This window comes from Meleagris gallopavo, chromosome 2 (assembly GCF_905368555.1).
Source record: "Meleagris gallopavo chromosome 2, MGAL_WU_HG_1.1, whole genome shotgun sequence".
NCBI classification, from domain to species: domain Eukaryota; kingdom Metazoa; phylum Chordata; class Aves; order Galliformes; family Phasianidae; genus Meleagris; species Meleagris gallopavo.
The window spans coordinates 87,575,852-87,596,393 of NC_139405.1; the positions used below are offsets into that span (position 1 = coordinate 87,575,852).

Below are 20,542 nucleotides of genomic sequence, written 5' to 3' on the forward strand. Positions count from 1 at the left end.
CAGTGCTGAATATTCTCTCTGTTAAGAATGTTATTAAGGTATATCTTTGAGATTTCCCGTAGCTTTCCCACCTGGATGGTTCATCTGAAGGGAGAAGTACTTAAAAATCAGATGCCTTCACCCATGACGGATATTGACCTTTTGAGTGCGTACTGCTGTCTTTGTTTTGGATATCAGCTGTGGCTTCAGTGTTTGGTGAGGGATTTGTCCTACCTGGATTTAGATCTATTTAAAGGAGATCAGATGGCTGGACTGGATGTAGGTGTCTACAAACTTAGGTGAAATGAGTTTTACCCACGCTGTCTACACTGGGATTGACTGCCATGCTCAAATTCTTACCCTTCAGTTCTTTGATACAGTGAGGGTGAAGTCCCGGTAGGTGCAGTTCCTAGACCTTCTAGGATATTTCCTAGAGTTCTGGGCTTTGTAAAGGCAAGACTTGAAAATGATTAATAGACAGTCTACCTGATAGTCAGTTAATACGTATGTCACTTGGAAAGTAATGACTCCTATTTATTAAAATGGAAACTACCGCTGATACAAGGTGCACAATAACACTGATCGGTAGAACAAATTCTCAACTACAAAACAAGGTTTTTCAACGCAGTCACCTCCATTAGCTGTGCATTTTGCCAGTGATGAACAAGAGCCTGCATGCTGAACTCTTAAAATCTGCACCAGAAGAGGTGAACCACTGTCACTGTTGCCACTGCAGGAGCACACCACCCACCTCCTCACTGAGCTGACACACACACTTTGATCTCCATAAATGTTCTGCATGTCTTTATGAATCTCAAGGGTTGCAATTTTTTTCTCAGGGAGGAATTCAATTACACACCTTTGCTTCAAATGAGCTTTGAGATCAAATGCTATTTTGTCAAAGCAGTGGCAAAGAGGCTGGTAGATGTCCAGGGACATGCACCATGGTGTGGACACTGGTGTTGGTGGCTGAGCAGCAAATCTATGCCATCCTTCATCATCTATGAGGAACACCCGAAGGAGAGAGTCCAGCAACATAAGAACTCATGTCTTTGACTACATTTCACACTTCCTCTGTGTAATACCAGAAGAATATCCCAGCTCACATTTAGACCTGGGGTGATTCAGCAGATTTTCGCAGAGTACATTGACCTTGCCTGCACGTGATGCCTACATTGCTAACCATGTAGATTAGACAGGAGGACGGGGCAAGGGTGTTTGTGCTGTACTGTCTCTTAGGAATCAACACAATTATCTAAAGACAACAGTTAGGAGTTTGCCCTCCTGATATCAACCACTCTCCTTTCACCACATCCTACTGTCATTAATAGCAGTCATTTTCCTGGGTCAAATCCTGGGTAATATCTTTGACAGAAAGTACAAACCACTTCTATGTCCAAGAATGAGATTCAGTAGAAGAAAATGTCCTGAAGGAACATCCCCTGCCTCTACATGAAGGAAACAAAACTGATGAAGGATTCATGCTGAAATAATTGATAAAATGTGCATGAAAATGTACAAAACTAGGCGCAGAGGCGCAGTTGTCCTAAATGATGGTGACCTCTTACAAGTGTTACATACGTGCACTGTCAGCATTAGTCAGGAGTTAATTTCCTGTAGTTAATAAGTGATTAAAACTAGCTGTTTTAATTGATTAAGAAACAGTGTTACGCAACAGCAGAGATGTGTCTGCAATTTGCTTTGTAGGAGGGGCTCCATAAAAAAAGCTCCATAACCTCAAGGCAAAGCTGCTGAGAGCTCTGAACGAGATCCAGTCAGTACAAGGTAAGCTTTTTGACTTCTGAGTATGCAAAGGGAATTAGTGTACTTGAAGCTAAAATCTGTGGATGGATTTTGTGAATTAAATATCTGCAAAAGCATTCTTTGCTAACATGGTTTTGTGCATCAGATGATTAATTAATAATCAACTGCTTTCCATGCATACAGAATGAAGAAAGATCAGAAGTGTGAAGTGGTTCCTGTTTTTAGAGACAATGGCATGCTGCTTACAAGGGGGATATGTTTTGTTGTAGCCATTTGCTTTTTGCTGCTGTTCATACTTCAGCTTGTTTGTTGACTTGTTTTTCATAACTGTGACATGAATATGAAGTGGGTACTGCCTACACTGTCACTGTGTTTGCTGTGCCCTGGTTCTGAATGGGGCAGGTGCCCACATGCCTGGAGACAATGATTTCTTTAAATCCCCGCGTGAGCTGGAGTAGAACTGAGCAGGGATTTCTCCTTGGCTCTGTCTGTGGTGACAGCAGCCGAATGATACCAGAAACAAATTCAATTCTGTATTTTCAAGTACTGGCCTAAAGAGAGGAGAGGAATGGGGACAGTTGTGAATTAGATCGAGTGTGTATAAAGAGGGAGGGGAAAATCTTTCCTGTCACTTTAAAGTGGAGCCTAATGGCTACCAAAGAAATTACAGCAATTACTAAGTTTATATTGTGTATGGAGCAATGTGTATTACACAACCAGCTTTTCTGGCAGAGCTGAACACTTTGACCGCTGGAAGCGATCTTTGCTTTGCAAATTCTCTGATATGGGCCAAATTCTTTCAGTACACAGTTCTGCTTAACTAAACTGTGTGTTGAAAATTCATTACAACCTTTCAGTCTATTCTCTCTTATTCCTCTGATTTGATGAGAGTCCTACATTATCAGTCATTGGTTTAAAAGAAGAACTTTGAGCAGAGCTTGAGAACCAGCTGGAGATTCATGAACAGCATTCTGATCCTGCTTGATTTGTGACTGTTCTTCTTTATTACAGGCAGCAGGAAATCAGATACGTGGAAACATGTCTGGGAAGCCAGTTCTGCACTATCCCAACACACGAGGCCGAATGGAATCAGTACGGTGGCTGCTAGCGGCTGCTGGGGTTGAGGTTTGTCTACTGTTGTTCTACTAAAAGCATGTGTCAAATACTCATAGTATTCCTTATAAAAAAATGCACAGCCATTACAAAACAAAGGTTCATCACTTCCTTATCCTTCACATGAGGAGCAACTTCCTTTTTCACTTCCAACATCATGTGACGAGTACAGTCTTAGCATTATAAATGCATTTTCCTTGTGACTGCTGAAAGAAATCATTTAAAACTTGGCCTATTGTCCTCTAATCAGAGGAGTCAAGCACTTTATGTTCTGAAGGCCATTAGTTAAATCTCAAAATAGCATATATATTATGTACAAAATAGCATATATATTATGCCTATTACAACTAAGTTTGTCCCTGAGCATACTGTATATTAAAAAACACTTTATTGTTTTAACTTTAATTACTCCTAGATAATAGAGCAGGGAATGTGAGTTTTAGGAGCTGAACTTTTTGTTTGCTGTTGTGATGGCAACACACCAAAAAGCTGAAGGAGCACATAGTCTTCATTCCTCCTTTTGTCAACTTGTGGAATAGGAGCTCTAACATAAATCCACCTTTTCAGCATGAATATTCCTATTCTCCTCCCTGCAACATCTCTTGCCAGGGCTCAGAACACAAGCACAGAACCATACAATCATAGAATGGATTTGTTTGAAGGGACCTTTAAGACTCTTCTGCTACAGGCACGGACACCTCCCTCTAGACCAGGCTGCTCAAAACCCCATCTAGCGCGAGGGAGGGACATCCACAACCTTTCTGGGTGACCTGTTCCAGTGTATCACCACCCTCAGAGTAAAGAATTTCTTCCTGATCTGTCGTATAGATCTTTTCCAGCATCATGATTGCTATTTCTTCAGAAGAGAAACTTTTGTGCCTTCTCTCCACTTCAGGTCTAGCCAAAATGTGATGGGCACAAAAATACAAATTTGCATGGGAGAGTGATGAGGAGACAATAGGGCAAAGGCAAACTAATTCTTCAAAACCCTATTTAGCGTTTCTGAAACAAAATTCCCATCAGCATTGCATCTTGGGCCCTTGTTGTCTCTTGACAAGTTAAAACGTAGTCAGAAAACAATTCTCCTTCTGTATTCCCTGCAGTTTGAAGAAAAATTTCTGGAAAAAAAGGAAGATCTCCAAAAGTTACAGTCGGGTAAGTTTCCTTCAGTTTTTAATAATCAGATAATAATGACCAGTAGAACTGTATGTTCCAGAACATGACAGGAATCTTATGTTTCTTGAAAAGAAAACTTAGACTGGCTAATACAGATGGAATCACAGACACGCACTGCAGTAAGCATCACCTCGGGGTCCATCCAGCACAACTCCTGCTCAAGCAGGCACACCCAGAGTAGGTCCCCCGTACCACATCCAGGCAGCTTTTGAAGATCTCCAAGGAGGAGACTCCACAGGCTCTGGGCAAACTCTGCCAGCGCTCCATCACCCATACAGTAACAGTGTTTCCTGGTGTTCAGATGGGAACCCATTTTACTCATTGGCACTTGCCCTATGTAAATATATAATCTGCAGTCAGATCATCTTGAGGCATGAGCACAAATGAAAATGTCTTTAATAGCAAAAGGTTTTTGTTTGTGTGCACGCCTGCCTTAGTGTGGCTAAAAATGTGGACACAGCTGATGGGTTAGCTGTGTCAAGAAATGTGATTCCACGCAGCAAATAATGTTTCTTCCAACAGTTCCCAGAGGTATTTTGCCTTCTTCCTTCCTAGTGTAAGACTTCCAGAGACAAGCCAGAGATTTACACAGCTGAGATCTCACACCAATTGGTATTTGGCTTATGCAGGAATCATGTGAATTGCCAACAATTATTCCCTGCTTCAAGCATGGTTTTGTAGAAAGTCAGTGTAGGAGTCATAAGGATAAATATTAACATGTATATTAATGTAAAACATTAACAGAAGTCTGGGTTTCCAAAATCCCTACTAAGGCATAACTTCTTTGGTGCATGATGAGTCAGATCCTTTAGTGTTTAGAATCCGTACTAACCTCAACAAAAATCAACTGAATTAGGGCCACGCAGTTCTGGACTTGTGTATTTCAGCATATGATTGCTGAAAGATCTGCATTTGGGTACTTCTTCAGATTTGAAGAAACTTAAAGAACCTTTTAATAAGTTATTAGTGTATCACTAATAAATGGTCTTATGGCAAAACATTCCACACCATATTATGAGAGTGAGAATCAAAAATAAGAATGGTGGTTATTTTCCCATATCCCCATAGATGGTCTTCAGTCACAGACACTCAGTGTCTCCTTGTCTTCTTCCCCAGATGGATTCCTGCTGTTCCAGCAAGTGCCCATGGTGGAGATCGATGGGATGAAGTTGGTGCAGACCAGAGCCATCCTCAACTACATCGCAGGGAAATACAACCTCTACGGGAAAGACGTGAAGGAGAGAGCCCTGTACTGTACCAGTATTAACTTTGTTAGCTTATAGCTGGTACTGCTTTTCTGCATAACAAAATATGTCGTAACACAGAATATCTCAGCTCACATTCAGAATCACAGTGGTTCAGCAAGTTTTTTTACAGCATGTGTTGACCGTGACTGTGGGTGATGTCTACAGTAGTAATAAAAAGCTAGATAAAGGCAGGCAGGATGGCATAAGGGAAATTATAAAGATCAGAGTTCAACATGGTTATCAGAAAGGAAAAAGCAAAAGCACTGGGGAACCATGGTTTTAACCATGTTAAAATATTTCAATTTAATAAGCATAATTCAAGATATCTATTAGGAATTGTATAGACCCACTGTTTGATTAAACACAGCTAATGAGAGCTTTAGCATCAGTTTGGATACACATATGCCAATTCTGTATTCATATTTCAAAAAACTAAATACAGAGAAGTATCAGCCCTGGTGAAAAATGAAGAGGTACAGTCTTTTACTGATGGGCTTATGCTTGTTCCTGTTCCAATATTCTAACCTCCACTATTTGACTTGACCAACTGGATCTGTTCCTTTCAGAATTGACATGTATGTGGAAGGAATGGCAGATCTGTATGAGTTAATCATGATGAACGTTGTCCAACCAGCAGATAAAAAGGAGGAACATCTTGCTAATGCTTTGGACAAGGCCACAAACAGATATTTCCCAGTCTTCGAAAAGGTATGTGGCAAAGATTTAGTAGCTTAATTTATATTGTTTTCCTGAAATTTTTCATTCCTAGTCTACACAAACATTTTTAATTCAGGAAAACAGAAAGGACAAATTAGCACATAAATGTAAATGCTGTGGTTTTGGTAGGAGTGAGATGAGACTGGAGACAGAACACCACAGAGGAGACAGAAGACACTGCAGATCTAGGAGATATGCAGAGCTGCAACAACCCAGGACATACTGAGTTCCACAGATGTCTGTGTTTCAGTCTGCATTTTGTTTCAGAAAAAAGCATTTGCCATCCTGATTTTCCTCAGGAAGGAATTTACACAAAAAGGGAGGATGGGTGAGCTGGAAGCAGGGTGTCAAGACACTGAGGTGTGGGCTACATGCCGAGAGCCCCCAGTGCAATATTCCCCAAACTGAAGCAGAAACAGGTGAGAAATAAGGGAGCTACCCATCATTTGAAAGAGACCAACATACTCCTACAATGGCCTGGGCTGAATTCGTGTCTTGTAAATTTTGTACAGTGATGGTTGTGTTGCATGATGTGTAGACCAACACTGAGTGAGGAAGAGTACTCTATTTACAGGGGCTACAGGAGTGAAGGCAAGAGGGCTAGTCCTCAGCTGCTAGTTAAAAATAATAATTATAATAAAGCTGCAGAAGGGAAAGGACAGATGTATTATGGCTGTGATGACGGAGTGGTCAGATTATCTGATAGTACTACAGGTGTTCTCATTACATTTCCTTGATTTGGCAACAATTCCACGCAGTGGATCACCTTACTGTGAAGATATCGTGTTAAGTGACACACAAATCACGCCTGCTTCTGTTCCCTGTTCCATGTTTTTAGATTTTGAACCACGGGCATGACTTTCTTGTTGGCAACAAGCTGAGCAGAGCTGATGTGAGTTTACTGGAAACCATTTTAGTGGTGGAAGAGCGCAAGCCTGATGCACTTGCAAAATTTCCTCTCTTGCAGGTAATTGCATAGACAGTTTTAATGGAAATAAACCAAAGCAGAAACACTGATTTAAATTGGTTCAGAAAATATGGGGGTGGGAGGGTTAGAAAAGAAAAGTCAAATACCCTAAGTGGTTTTGGCCAGCCTGAAATACTGATAGCTATGGTGGTCTTCTGTCACCTCAGCCACCAGACTATTGAAATGTATAGTAGTTTGAAGCATAGATACTTAAAATACCATAATAACTCAAGTTGGAAGGGACCTTTAGATTCCAGCTTCTGGATCCACAGAGGACTACCCAAAATTCAAACTCAGTGTCTGAGGGCATTGTCATTGAACTCTGGCCTCTTGGGGCAGTGCCCACTGCCCTGGGCAGCCTATTCCATGTCCACCCTGATCCTTCAACTTCTTGGTAGCCCTCCTTTGGACACCCTAATAGTTTATCATCCTTGTAATATTGTGGCACTCAAACCTGCACGCACTGCTGGAGGTGAGGCCGCACAGTACCCTTTGGGGAGTCAAGTGCTCCTCTTAACTTAGGATCTGCAAACCTCCTTTGGATGCATTTGAGTCATACATCCAGACCATTTATAAACACACAAAAGGACTGGACCTAGAATGGTGCTACTGCGGACCTGCCACCAGGCTCATGTAACCTAATGAACTGCTATTCTGATAGCTGCCGTTAAGCACTTAAGCACAGTACTGTTTCCCTTTTGTTTTGTAGAGTTTTAAAGCAAGAATAAGCAATATCCCCAACATCAAGAAATTCCTGCAGCCTGGCAGCCAGAGGAAACCACCTTTACAGGAAAAAGATATACCAAGTCTGATGGCAATTTTCCATTGAACATCAACCTAAACCCACTGAAACTCCTTTTTTTTTTTTTTTGTCTTTGTGTTTGCTGATAAGCGAAGTGAAATTAATGAAATTAGTGAGAAGGTTTGTGATGTCTTTTTCTTTTGCCTACAGCAAATACTTCCAAAGCAAATCACTCAATTAGGCGTTACATTGGATGAAATTGTCTTAAATACTTAAGAGTTTTCCTCAAATAAAGTCCCACTACTGACGTTACAGTGCGTGCTCAGTGACATTTTGCTGCTCCTCACACATCGGCGGGCTCTCTCGTTCTCTCTTACAGGCGCTCCCCAGAGTTAAGTGGGCGAGCTGGCCGCATGAGTGGCAAAAACCCCAAGCGCTGCGGTGCGTTTCCAAGGCACAGCGCGCACTGACTGCACCGCCGCGCACGGAGGCGGAAAGTCAGAGCGCCGCCAAGCACCACCAAAGCGCCTCGTCGCGGCCACGGGACCGCCCACAGCCAGCACAGCACGCCGGGGGGGGCCTGGAGGAGCGCGGGGGTGGAGCTGGAGTGGTATGCGCGGCGGGGGGCGGCTTCTGCGGCGGCACAGGAAGTGAGGGAACGGCTTGATTGGCGTCGAGACCCAGTTTGCGGTTCTGCTGTGCAATTTCGGGCGGTGATTTGCTTTAACACAATTCCGGGAGCCTTTTCCAGCTCGAGTGGTTGAAGGATAGAACTTTTGGCCCGAATTCCAGTGGAAGCAGCCCTCTGGTAAGCAATTGCAGTCACAAGACCGGACTGGCTGCGGCAGGGTCTGTGTTCTGAGGTCCTTCTTCCTGAGCAGCCCCTGGGAGTGTGTGCGGGGAGCATCGCCCCGGGCTGCGTGCAGGGCTGCGTGCAACGAGGGAGAGCGTTTAAGTTCGGGCAGCGGACTGTGTACAGGCTCGGAAGTTTGCTTCTGTGCTTCTTCTGGGAAGAGCTGTTTTGAACAAAACACACACACACACAGAAAGAAAGAACCGAGAAGACAGTGCTCACAGGTGTAGCAGTCACTCTGGTGTGGCTTGGCCACTCTGAGGCCCGAGGCAGCAGATGTGGGTGGTTTGTATTTCTCTTCAGGCCCGACTGTGCTGCTCAGGAAAGGTAAAAGTTTGCTACTGGGATGTGAGTCGATGCTTTCCAAGGAGCGTGTGTTGCAGAGCGGTGACAGAATCGCTTCAGCACGGTGCCAGCACAGTAGGTGTTCAGCCCAAAGCCCAGAGCTGGGTCCCTCAGCGGTGCCATTGCTGGAAGATCTCTGCTTTTCCTCTCGTGGCCCAGAGCTTCCGGCCTTGGCCAGTCCGTGAGGGAGCTGTGATGGACAAGTACAGCCTGGCACAGGGGTTCTTGTGCTGATGCTGGCAAGCATGGCTTTGGCTGGGTTGATTTTTACCAGCTGTCCCTGTGCTTTGGGGAAGGTCGGGGAAGTTTTCTCCTTCTGCTTAGCTAGCCTGCCCTTGTAGTGCACTTCCCAGCCTGCACCCACATGCTGGAGGTTGGAGTGCTCGTCCAGTGCTGGTCCATGGTGTGAGAGCCCCGAGTGCAGCTCTGTCCTCAGGGGAGAGGACTGGAGCCCATCACCTATTTCCGGAGCACCGGGGAATGAAGTAATTCTGAAAGAAATGCTGTTTGAGAGCACTTTTACTTGGAGTCGTGCAGGTCACCCCCTTAGAGGAAAGAGAAATAGAGCATAGATCGTGGTCTTCTGTGTGTGCGTGTAATGTAGCCGGAATTAGGCACTTTCCTAAATGCCTAATTGCTGTTGAGGTATTAGGCATCAAGCAGCTCTAGCCCCATTGCCACTTTATCAAGTCTTTGTTATCAAGCACGTATTTATGTGAAAGGAGAACTTTGCTGAAGGAGACTGAAATGTCTGGGAATCCCCAGGGCAAGCTGTTAGCTGAGCAGAGGTTTGGAGCCCCTGTTGCTTGGGTTGAGTTCTGTTGCAAAGCAGTGGTACATGCTCATAGAGCATGTTGAAGATAGCACCCAACATAATGAGCTTCCGTGGACATGGGTGTTTCTGTACTCGCAGTGAGACCGTTTATTGCCAAGAAGACACAACGTGTAACTGCAAGCTAAGCAGGAGAGAGAAAGGGAGCAAACTGGAGGGAATGTGAAGAAAATCTCAAAGCAGGGGGTGTGCTTCTGAGGGGAGCGTTGTGATGTGAATGTGCAGAGAGAGCTTTAAAAGCAACAGCGAGCAGGTAACAGCCTGGAGCTATGTTACTGATATCTGCAGGGCTATCTTGTGTAAACATATCCTTGAGTTTAAAAGATTGTTTGGTGAATACCTACCCAGCTGGATTCCGAGGGTGGAGCGCATGAGAAATGTGTAGTGGGATTGAATGTGTGAGTTGAACTTTTAGGTGTGCCGAACACATGCAGTGACGGTTCAAAAAAAAACCAAGAATTGTCCAGTTTGTTTGAATAATATAGAACACCAGATGTGTCCTCTGTGTCTGCAAGAAGGCAGGGCCGGGCGTATCCCTGCAGGTTTCCTTAGTCACAGCTGAAGCTCCCTTCCCTACATTCCCTCCTCCTCCTCCTATGAATACGCTAACACAGTGCAGTTTGTGCATGCACCAATTTCCCTTACATTGTAAAGACTGGCTTGGATTTTTGAGCGTAGCTGCAGCCCAAGCCAAAGGAATTCTGACACATTTTATGGGAGAAGAAAATTCATAAGGTTTGATGATGCAAAACATTCTTGCGCTTGCTCAGGAAATCAGTATTGTATATGAGAATCCAATTATTACATAGGTCTGTCTTATTATTTTAAAGGAAGACCCCAAATGGGAACAGGCTGTTGGCCAGCAGCAGCACCAGTGCTGAATAGCCTCTCTGTTAAGTTATTAGGGTATATCTTTGAGATTTCCCGTAGCTTTCCCACCTGGATGGTTCATCTGAAGGGAGAAGTACTTAAAAATCAGATACCTTCACACATGACAGATATTGGCCCTTTGAGTGCATTCAGCTGGCTTTGGTTTGGGTATCTACTGTGGCTCAAGTGTTTGGTGAGGGTCTCCTTCTACCTCGATTTAGGACTATTGAAAGGAGGCCAGTATCAAATCTGTGCTGTCCATCACCGTCTATGAGGAGCACCAGGAGTGAGCCCTGTACTGCAACAACTCATTTCTTTAACCACAGTTCATTCTCCCTTTGTGTAATAGCAGGAGAATGTCCTGGCCCACATTCAAACCTGGGGTGATACAGCACTTTTTCACAGAGCGCATTGACCTTGGGTGCATGTGTTGCCTACAAAGGTACTAACCATGTAGATTAGACTGGGAGCAAAGGAGATCATACGATACTAAACTCTTTGGTATCAACACAGTTATCAAATAAAACAGCAGTTGGCCCTCCTGATAGCAGTCTCCTTTCACCACCTCCTACTTTTATTAGCATGAAAATTTTCGGAAGGAACATTTCCTGTCTATGAAGGAAGGGAAAGGAAGGAAGATGATGAAGGATTCTAGCTGAAATAGTTGTTCTAACATATGTAAAGAGGTACAAAACTACAAAATCATGAAAAATTGGATTAGTGTCAAGGTATTTGTTTTTTAAGCCGTGAAAGATTTTTGGCAGCTCTGATTACTGTTAAGTAGCAAGTTGCCATACAGTGAGAATGGGAAGTATTAAATTTGTTTCTGTCACGCTTGTCCGAAACAATGGTGACCTCTCACAAGTGTTACATATGTGCACTCTCAGCATTACTTTATTGTCTGTTGTAGGTAATAAGTGATTAAAAGTAAATGTCTTAATTGCTTAAGCAGTAGTGTTTTCCAACAGCAGAGAAGTATCTGCAATTTGCTTTGTAGGAGGGGCTAAAAGCTCCATAACCTTAGGGCAAAGCTGCTGAGAGCTCTGAACGAGATCCAGTCTGTGCAAGGTAAGCTTTTTGGCTTTTGGATTTGCCTAGGGAATTAGTGTACTTGATGCTAAAGTCAGTGGATGGATTTTATGGATTAAATACCTTGAGGTGCATTCTTTGCTAACATGGTTTTGTGCATCAGATGATTAATTAATAATCAAGTGCTTTGTATGCACACAGTTTGAAGAGAGATCAGCTTAGATCTCAGAAGTGTGAAGTGGTTCCTGTTTTAGAGACAATGGCATGCTGCTTACAAGGGGGATATGTTTTGTTGTAGCCATTTGCTTTTTGCTGCTGTTCATACTTCAGCTTGTTTGTTGACTTGTTTTTCATAACTGTGACATGAATATGAAGTGGGTACTGCCTACACTGTCACTGTGTTTGCTGTGCCCTGGTTCTGAATGGGGCAGGTGCCCATGTGCCTGGAGACAATGATTTCTTTAAATCCCCGCGTGAGCTGGAGTAGAACTGAGCAGGGATTTCTCTTTGGCTCTGTTTGTGCTGATGGCCAGCAGGATGTTACCCAAAACAAAATTGGGCACTGGCCTAAAGAAAGGAGAGGGATGGGGACTTACTAGGTTGAGTGCAGTGCTGGGAATGATAAGGTAAAGTCTTTGTCCTTCCCCCCAATCCTTACCCATAAGGAACTGAGGAGCAGAGGTCCAGGAAGGCTGGACATTGCTCAAAAAGGAAATCCTAAAGTCACAGGAACAAAGTATCCCCCTGTGCCATTAGATGAGGTGGTGGGGAAGAAAGCTGGCCTATCTCAGCAGGGAACTTTTGCTGAGAGTGCAGAAAAAAAAAGACAGTTCTCTACCTTGTAAAGGGGGAATCTCCATCCTTTACTGGCTGCGACGGGCAACATTACCAGTGAGGGTGAGAAAAAGTCTGAGGATCTTACTGCTTTCTTTACTTCTGTCTTCAACAGTCAGACCAGTTTTGGGCAGGGTACTGAGCCCTATGAGCTGGAAGACCAAGATGGGGAGCAGCATTATGCCCTAGAATTCAGGAGGAAATGGTTAGCAACATGCAGGTCCCCCTGTACTGTCTCAAGTCCATGGAGCCAGAAGGTAGCCACCTGAGGGTACTGAGGAAGTTAGTGGAACAGCTTGTCAAGCAGCTTTTGATTATTTCTCAGCAGTTCTGGTCAAGCACGGATGTTCCAGAAGCCTGGAGGCTTCTAAGGTGATGCTTAGGATCTATTAGAAGGGTTGTAAAGATGATCCAGCAAACTGTAGTCCTGTCTGCCTGACCTGTGTATCAGGGAAGGTCACAGAGCAGCTTAAGTGCTATCACATGGCTTGTTCTGGACAAAGAGGGATTCAGGCATGAACTGCAAGGGTTCATGTAAGGAACGTCCTGCTTAACCAACCTGCTCTCCGGCTATGACCAAATGACATGCCAAGAGGATGAGGGAAAGTCTGTGAATATGGTCTACCTGGACTTCAATGAAGGCTTTGACAGTCTTTCAGTGGTGAAACTGGCAACCCATTGCTTGGACAGGAATGCACTGTGCTGGTTAAAGAAGAGGCTGGGTGCCGAGGCCCAGAGATTGGTGAATGGAGATAATGCAGGATTCAGATTTGGGCCCCTCCCTGCAGCAAACACAGCGAGGCCCTGGAGCACATCCGGATAATTTCAGTGAAGCTGTGGAGGGTGTGGAGCACATGTGTTATGAGGAGCAGCTGAGGGAACTGCGATTGTATAGTCTGGAGAAGGGGAGACCTTATGGCCTTGAACACCAAAGGAGGTTGTTGTGTGGTGGGGGTCGGCCTCTTCTCCACGCTAATAATTGGTAGGGCAAGGTGCTCGCTTCAGGTTGCTGCAGAGGAGGTTCAGGTTAGGAAAGGAGGTTCAGATATTAGGAAAACAATTTATTCTCAGCCAGAACGGTGAGGTATTAGAACAGGCTGCCCAGGGAAGAGGTACACTCACAGTCCCTGGGGGTGTTCAAGAAAAGCGTAGATGTAGCACTGAGGGACGTGGTTAGAGGGCATGGTGGGGATGGCTCCACGGTTGGAGAAGACAATCGTTAGAGGTCTTTTCCACCTTTAATGGTTCTATGATTCTATTCTATGAATGTGAGCAAGGGTAGAGGGGAAAGTTCTTCCTGTCGCTTTATGATGGACCATAAACTGTAGCAGAGAAACTGCAGTAATTACTGAGTTTATTCAGTACATGCTGCACAGCAGATTGTCAGTCTGAGCGGAACGCTTTGGGCTGGAAGCGGTCTTTGTTTTGCATGTTCTCTGATATGGGCCACTTGCTGTGAGTACACAGTTGTGCTTAACCAAACTGCATGTGTGAAATACAGTACCACTTTCCAATACATTCTCATTCTTGTCCCCTCTGCTGGTTTGATGAGAGTCCTCCATCATCAGTCATTGGTTTAAAAGAAGACAACTTTGAGCAGTGCTTGAGAACCAGCTGGAGATTGATGAACAGATTCTGATCCTTCTTGATTTGTGGTAGTTCTTTGTTTTAGCTATCAGGAAATCAGATACGTGGAGACATGTCTGGGAAGCCAGTTCTGCACTATGTCAGTGTACGCGGCCGAATGGAACCAGTGAAGTGGCTACTAGCAGCTGCTGGAGTTGAGGTTTGTATATAGTTGTAATAAAAGCACATCACAAATACTCATTTATAGTATTCTTTATTAATAATGGGCCATAGCAGCAGTTTCAAGTTCTCCATTTAATGCATTGCACAACCAGGGGCAAGCCTATGATGACAAAGTTCCTGTTTCTCTTCCAAGCATCATGTGTCGTCCCGCTGTTAGCGTTATACATCCATGTTCCTTGTGAGAAGTGAAAGAAATGAGTTAAAACCACAGCAGCAGAACTTGTCTTCTTATCCTCTAATCAGAGGAGATGAGTCCTTCAATTTCTGATGGCCTCTCTCATCCCTTTGCTCTCAGTGTCCAAAATAGCATATATTTATATCTGTGCCAATATCAGCGTAGGAGGTCTGCTCTGAAAGTAATGCCCCTTTTTTATTATGTTTGCCCTGGTGTCAGATGTGGATTTCGGTGTTGTGGCAGTGGAGATTGAATGTTCCTGGCAATATTTCATTCCATGTTAGTGCTGGGAGAAAGATGGCAGCAGAGGGGCAGTCTGACACGATGGCATCTGCCATGAATGTGTGTATGAAGCAAAGGTGTGGAATTGAATTGAATTCCCCCATGCATAAAAAATGGCACCCATTGACACTGACCGGTGCTTTCTAAACAGTTATGGAGGCTTAATAGGGGATGTGAGCACAGCAAAGAGCTTCAGCAGTTTTTGACAACAATGTGGAAGATAAGTCATATTTCAGTTGTATTTTACTAACAAGGCATGCAGACTCTTGTTCATCACCAAGGAAAACTCGTCGCTAATGGTGGTGACTATGTTGAAGTAGAGTATTTTCTTGCTGATAATTTATCAAATAGTGTTACTCTGCTCTTTGTAGCTCTTGTAGTTTCCATGGGGGAAAAGAAGTGAAGTGTCAAGTCATTTCTTTTGGAGCAACCTTCAGCAGTTTTTGACAACAGGTCATATTTCAGATGGCCATGCATATTTTTACTAACAAGGCATGCAGACTCTTGTTCATCACCAAGGAAAACTCGTAGCTAATGGTGGTGACTATGTAGAAGTAGGGTATTTTCTTGGTGATATGTTATTCTATTAAACAGTGTAGCTCTGCTCTTTATATGCATTGTAGTTTCCATGTATGGGGGGTTGGGGGGGAAATGGAGGCATTACTTTTGGAGCAACCTTAGCATGCCCAGAAGATCTATGAATTGAATGGCAGAGGGATTAGGAGACAATACAGCAAAGGCAAACCAATTCCTTAAAACCTGATTTGGCATTTCTACTGCGTTGTGTTTGGGCCCTTGTTGTGTCATGATAAGCAGAAGTTAAAACATGTAGTCAGAAAACAATTTTCCTTCTGTATTCCCTACAGTTTGAAGAAAGATTTCTGGAAACAAAAGAAGATCTCCAAAAGTTAAGGGCAGGTAAGTTTCCTTTAGTTTTTTAATAATTAAGTAATAATGATAATTAGAATTGTTTGTCCGAGAGCACGAGAGTTATATTTTGTTTCTTGGAAAGAAAACTTAGACTGGCTGGTACAGACAGACACGCACTGCAGTAAGCATCACCTCGGGGTCCATCCAGCACAACTCCTCCAGCAGGCACACCCAGAGTAGGTCCCCCGTACCACATCCAGGCAGCTTTTGAAGATCTCCAAGGAGGAGACTCTACAGGCTCTGGGCAAACTCTGCCAGCACTCCATCACCCATACAGTGACAGTGTATCCTGGTGTTCACATGACACCTCTGTATCAGTGTGAACCCATTGCCAGTTGCCCCATGTCTGTACATTTTCTCCAGTCACATCATCATGAAATTCATTCATATTTTAGGCTGCCCACAAAGCTGTTTGATAATCTGTATGGAGCCAGAGTCCTGCAAACAGGAGTGCTCCTGTTTTCCTTGCAGCGACTCACCTTGCCCTCTTTAGATTCCATTGCTGTGAGCATGGTTTCTCCAAACCAAATTCCACATCTGTGGTCATTGCTTGGCTTTTGAAGGACATCTAACTCAGAGTGGCATTTGCCATCCTGATTTTCCTCAGGAAGGAATTTACACAACTACAGTCACATATCAAGTTGTATTTAGCTCTTGCACTAATCATGTGAAACACCAACCACTATTCGGCCAATGTAAAGTCAGTGTAGGAGTCACAAAGACATATTAATGTGTATATTAACATTTAACATGAATATAAATATTATCAATAGTCTAGGTTTCCAAAGTACTTTTTCCACACTGTATAAGGAAATTGAGGAAGTGTACCACAAATGAAAAACAGCATTGGTGGTTATTTTCCCATATCCCCATAGATGGTCTTCAGTTTCAGACACTAAGCATCTCTTTGTCTTCTTCTTCCCCAGATGGATGCCTGCTGTTCCAGCAAGTGCCCATGGTGGAGATCGATGGGATGAAGTTGGTGCAGACCAGAGCCATCCTCAACTACATCGCAGGGAAATACAACCTTTACGGGAAAGACCTGAAGGAGAGAGCCCTGTACTGTACCAGTACTACCTTTGTTTGTTAGCTCATAGTTGGTACTACTTTTCTGCATGACACAAGAATATCTCTGCTCACATTTAACTCACAGGACGTTTAGATTCAGTGAGTTTTCTTATAGCATGTGTTGACTGTGAGTGCAGGTGATGTCTACAATAGTAATAAGTAGGTAGATAAGATAAGAAGAAAGGCAGCAGGGAGTTTCTGAAGATCAGAGATCAATGCTTTATCAGGGAAAAAAAGAAGCACTGGGGAACCATGGTTTAACTTGAAGAATGTTAAAAGGCTGTTCAGTACACTATTCAGTAGAGGTCAGACTCTTAGGCTCAGGAAGTTGGTGGAGTCACTGTCCCTGGCAGTGTTCAAGAGGTGTCAGGTTGAGGAGCTACAAGATATGGTTCAGAAGCTTGTGGTAGCAGTCGTAATGGGAGTATGGTTGGACTAGATGATCCTTTCCAACCTTGTGATTCTGTGATTTCAGCATATTTGTTAGGAATTGTATGAACACATGCCAATTCTTTAATTGGGTTTAAAAAGTATTATATGCTGAGAAGTATTATATATGAGAAGCATTACCCCTGTTGAAAACAGAAGGAGTACAGCCTTTTACTGTTGGGCTTAAGCTTGTTCCTGTTCCACTACTCTGACCTCCTATATTGGACTTGACCAACTGGATCTGTTCCTTTCAGAATTGACATGTATGTGGAAGGAATGGCAGATCTGTATGATATAATCATGAACCATGACTTCAAACCTGCTAATGAAAAGGAGAAAGATCTTGCAAATATTATGGACAAGGCCACAAATAGATACTTACCAGTCTTTGAGAAGGTACGTGGCAAAGATTTAGTAGCTTAATTTATATTGTTTTCCTGAGACACCAGCCCTGATCTACACAGTTTTTTTATTCAGACAAAAAGGAAGGACAAATTCAATGTAAATGGTTTGTCTGTGGTGGGAGTGAGATAAGGCTGGAGACAGAACACCACAAAGGAGACAGAAGACACTGCAGATCTAGGAGATATGCAGAGCTGCAACAACCCAGGATACACTGAGTTCCACAGATGTCTGTGTTTCAGTCTGCATTTTGTTTCAGAAAAAAGCCACAATAGCACTGGGTTCTACCTGAAGCCTCTTCCTCAAGTACCGAACCCTCTGACCAAACACACATTAGAAGCATTGCAGCATATACAGAAGGATTTGCAGGTCCTTCTGTAATTAAAAAAGAAAAAAAAGGAGAAGATGGGTGAGCTGAAAGCAGGGTGTCAAGAAACTGAGGTGTGGGCTACATGCCGAGAGCCCCCAGTGCAATATTCCCCAAACTGAAGCAGAAACAGGTGAGAAATAAGGGAGCTACCCATCATTTGAAAGAGACCAAGATACTCCTACAATGGCCTGGGCTGAATTTGTGTTTCTTGTAAATTTTGTACAGTGATGGTTGTGTTGCATGATGTGTAGACCAACACTGAGTGAGGAAGAGTGCTCTAATTACAGGGGCTACAGAAGTGAAGGCAAGAGGGCTAGTCCTCACCCAGCTGCCAGTAAAAAAATTAAAAAAATAAAAAAAATAAAATGAAAAGCTGCAGAAGGGGAAGGACAGACGTGGAATGGCTGTGATGACAGAGTGGTGATCTGTTTGCATTACATGTTCTCATTACTTCTTCTTGCTTCTGGGACAATTCCATGAGAAAATGACCTTGCTTTAAGTAACATTAAGTGGTATGTCTACATATCACACCTGCTTCTGTTCCCTGTTCCATGTTTTCAGGTTTTGAAAGACCACGGGCATGACTTTCTTGTTGGCAACAAGTTGAGCAGAGCAGATGTGAATTTACTGGAAACCATTTTAATGGTGGAAGAGTTCAAGTCTGATGCACTTGCAAAATTTCCTCTCTTGCAGGTAATTGCATAGACAGTTTTAAAGGAAGTAAACTAAATCAGAACCACTGATTTAAAGTGGTTGAGAAAATATGGGGGTTGGGAAGGTAAGAAAATATCCTAAGTGGTTTTTGGCCAGCCTGGAATTCTGGTGGTTATGGTGGTCTTCTGTCACCATAGCTGCCAGGGTATTGAACTGTATAGTAGGTTGAAGCATAGATTCTTAAAATCCCATAATACCTTGAGTTTTAATAGTCACAAGGACCACTGATTCCAGCTCCTGGCTCCACGGAGGATCACCTGAAATTCAACCCATTAACTGAAATCAAACACTCCTTGAACTCAGGTCCACTGCCCTGCGCAGCCTGTTCCATGCCCCCTGCCCTCTGGTCCAGAACCTTTTCCTAATTCCCAGCCTGACCCCAGCTGGAGAGATTCCCATGCCGTTCCCTCGGGCCCTATTGCTGTCACACAGAGCAGAGCTCAGCGCTGCCCCTCCGCTCCCTGTGAGGAGCTGCAGCCGCCAACAGGCCTCTCCTCAGCTCCTCTGCTCAGGGCTGAACACAGGAAGGCACCTCATCTACTCCTCTTATCTCTTGCCCTCCAGGCCCTTTGCCATTTGTGTAGCCCCAGGTGGACACTGTAACAGTTTTATGTCCTTCTTACATTGTGGCAGCCAAACTGCACACAGTGCTGGAGGTGAGGCTGCACAGCACAGAGCAGAGCAGGACAACCCCTCCCCTCTCCCAGAGGCAGGGCTGGGCTGAGGCACTGCATCGTGCTTTGGCCCTTTGGGCTGCCAGGACACATTGCAGGCTCATGTCCAACTCATCATCAACTGGAATCGCAGATCCCTTTTCTCGGGGCTGCTCTCCAGCCTCTCTACTCCCACTCTGTACATGCATCCAACACTGCCACATCCCAGGTGCAGAATCCAGCATTCATGCACTCATGTTAAACTTAATGTGGTGGGTTACTGCCAGCCTTCCAATTTTTGAGAGATCACTCTCTGCACTCCCCACCTCTAAGAGAGTCAAGTGCTCCTCTTAAATTAGAGACATCTTCAAACCTGCTTTGGATGCATCTGAGTTTTGACTCTGCATAATTTATAAACACTCTAAAGAGAAATGGCCCTAAAAGGCAGCCAGCAGGCTCATGTAACCCAATGTACTGTTATTCTGAGAGTTGCCACTGGTCTTAAGTGTAGTGCTGTTTCCCTTTTGTTTTGTAGAGTTTTAAAGCAAGAATGAGCAATATCCCCAGCATCAAGAAATTCCTGCAACCTGGCAGCGCAAAGAAACCACCTCTACAGGAAAAAGATATACCAAACCTGCTGGCAATTTTCAGTTGACCAGCAGCCTAAGTGTGATGTAACTCCATTCCATTGTCCAGGGTGTTTCCTGTGAAGCAAAGTGAAATTAATTTCATTAATTTCACAAGATTCATTTGCACGTTGGCAAATGAAATTGTTAACTCAGTTGTCTCAAATTTAACAAATTGTTTTAAATGCTTAAAGAGTTTTCCAGAAATAAAGTTGACATTAAAATGTATGTTCAGTGACTTCTTGCTGCTACTGACTCATCCGAGGGCTCTCTTGTTCTCTCTTACTGGTGTTCCCTAACGTTGCTGGAATATGTAGGAGCTTAGCCTGAGCAGTAGACAACATGCCCATCCTGGAAAGAGCTTGGTAGAACTGCAGGTTCTGGCCTAACGGAGATGAAATGTTTGAATTCAGCTTTCCTCTGAACTGAGATGTTCCTCGGCTTGGTGTACACTGGGATCGCGGTTCTACTACACTTCTGTTTTGTCAGTAGCGTTTCAGCCTCTTGTACAGCCGCTTCACCAATACCTCCTTTGAGAAACTCAGCTGTGGCAGCCATGAGCGCTCGATTGAAAGAGGAGTGCTTGAAGCCAGCTGTAGAGTTGAGAAGCTGTTAT

At 43.9% G+C, this 20,542-nt stretch overlaps 2 protein-coding genes across 6 annotated transcripts; both read left to right on the forward strand.

Annotated features, from left to right (window-relative positions):
- Positions 1–1,741: 1,741 nt before the first annotated feature.
- GSTA1.1 (glutathione S-transferase alpha class A1.1) lies at positions 1,742–7,819 on the forward strand. The gene is given in 7 exon segments (NM_001303153.1): positions 1,742–1,764; positions 2,755–2,868; positions 3,960–4,011; positions 5,149–5,281; positions 5,846–5,987; positions 6,835–6,963; positions 7,673–7,819. Coding segments are annotated over 6 exon segments (663 nt in total). The 5' UTR covers positions 1,742–1,764; positions 2,755–2,781; the 3' UTR covers positions 7,793–7,819.
- Positions 7,820–8,364: 545 nt separating this feature from the next.
- On the forward strand, positions 8,365–20,154 carry GSTA1.3 (glutathione S-transferase alpha class A1.3). Of its 5 annotated transcripts, none has more exons than XM_085216920.1 (7): positions 8,365–8,513; positions 14,141–14,254; positions 15,601–15,652; positions 16,591–16,723; positions 17,416–17,557; positions 18,495–18,626; positions 19,836–20,154. In XM_085216920.1, the coding sequence occupies exons 2-7, from the start codon at positions 14,168–14,170 to the stop codon at positions 19,953–19,955; spliced, it is 666 nt and encodes a 221-aa protein (XP_085073046.1). In that variant the 5' UTR covers positions 8,365–8,513; positions 14,141–14,167; the 3' UTR covers positions 19,956–20,154.
- The last annotated feature ends 388 nt before the right edge of the window (positions 20,155–20,542 follow it).

Bases quoted from the DNA above. Each gene is read 5' to 3' on its own strand.
- GSTA1.3 (XM_085216920.1), top strand. From the start codon at position 14,168: ATGTCTGGGAAGCCAGTTCTGCACTATGTCAGTGTACGCGGCCGAATG. The intron at 15,653-16,590 runs GTAAGTTTCCTT...CTTCTTCCCCAG, and splicing joins TCTCCAAAAGTTAAGGGCAG to ATGGATGCCTGCTGTTCCAG. The intron at 16,724-17,415 runs GTACTGTACCAG...TGTTCCTTTCAG, and splicing joins GACCTGAAGGAGAGAGCCCT to AATTGACATGTATGTGGAAG.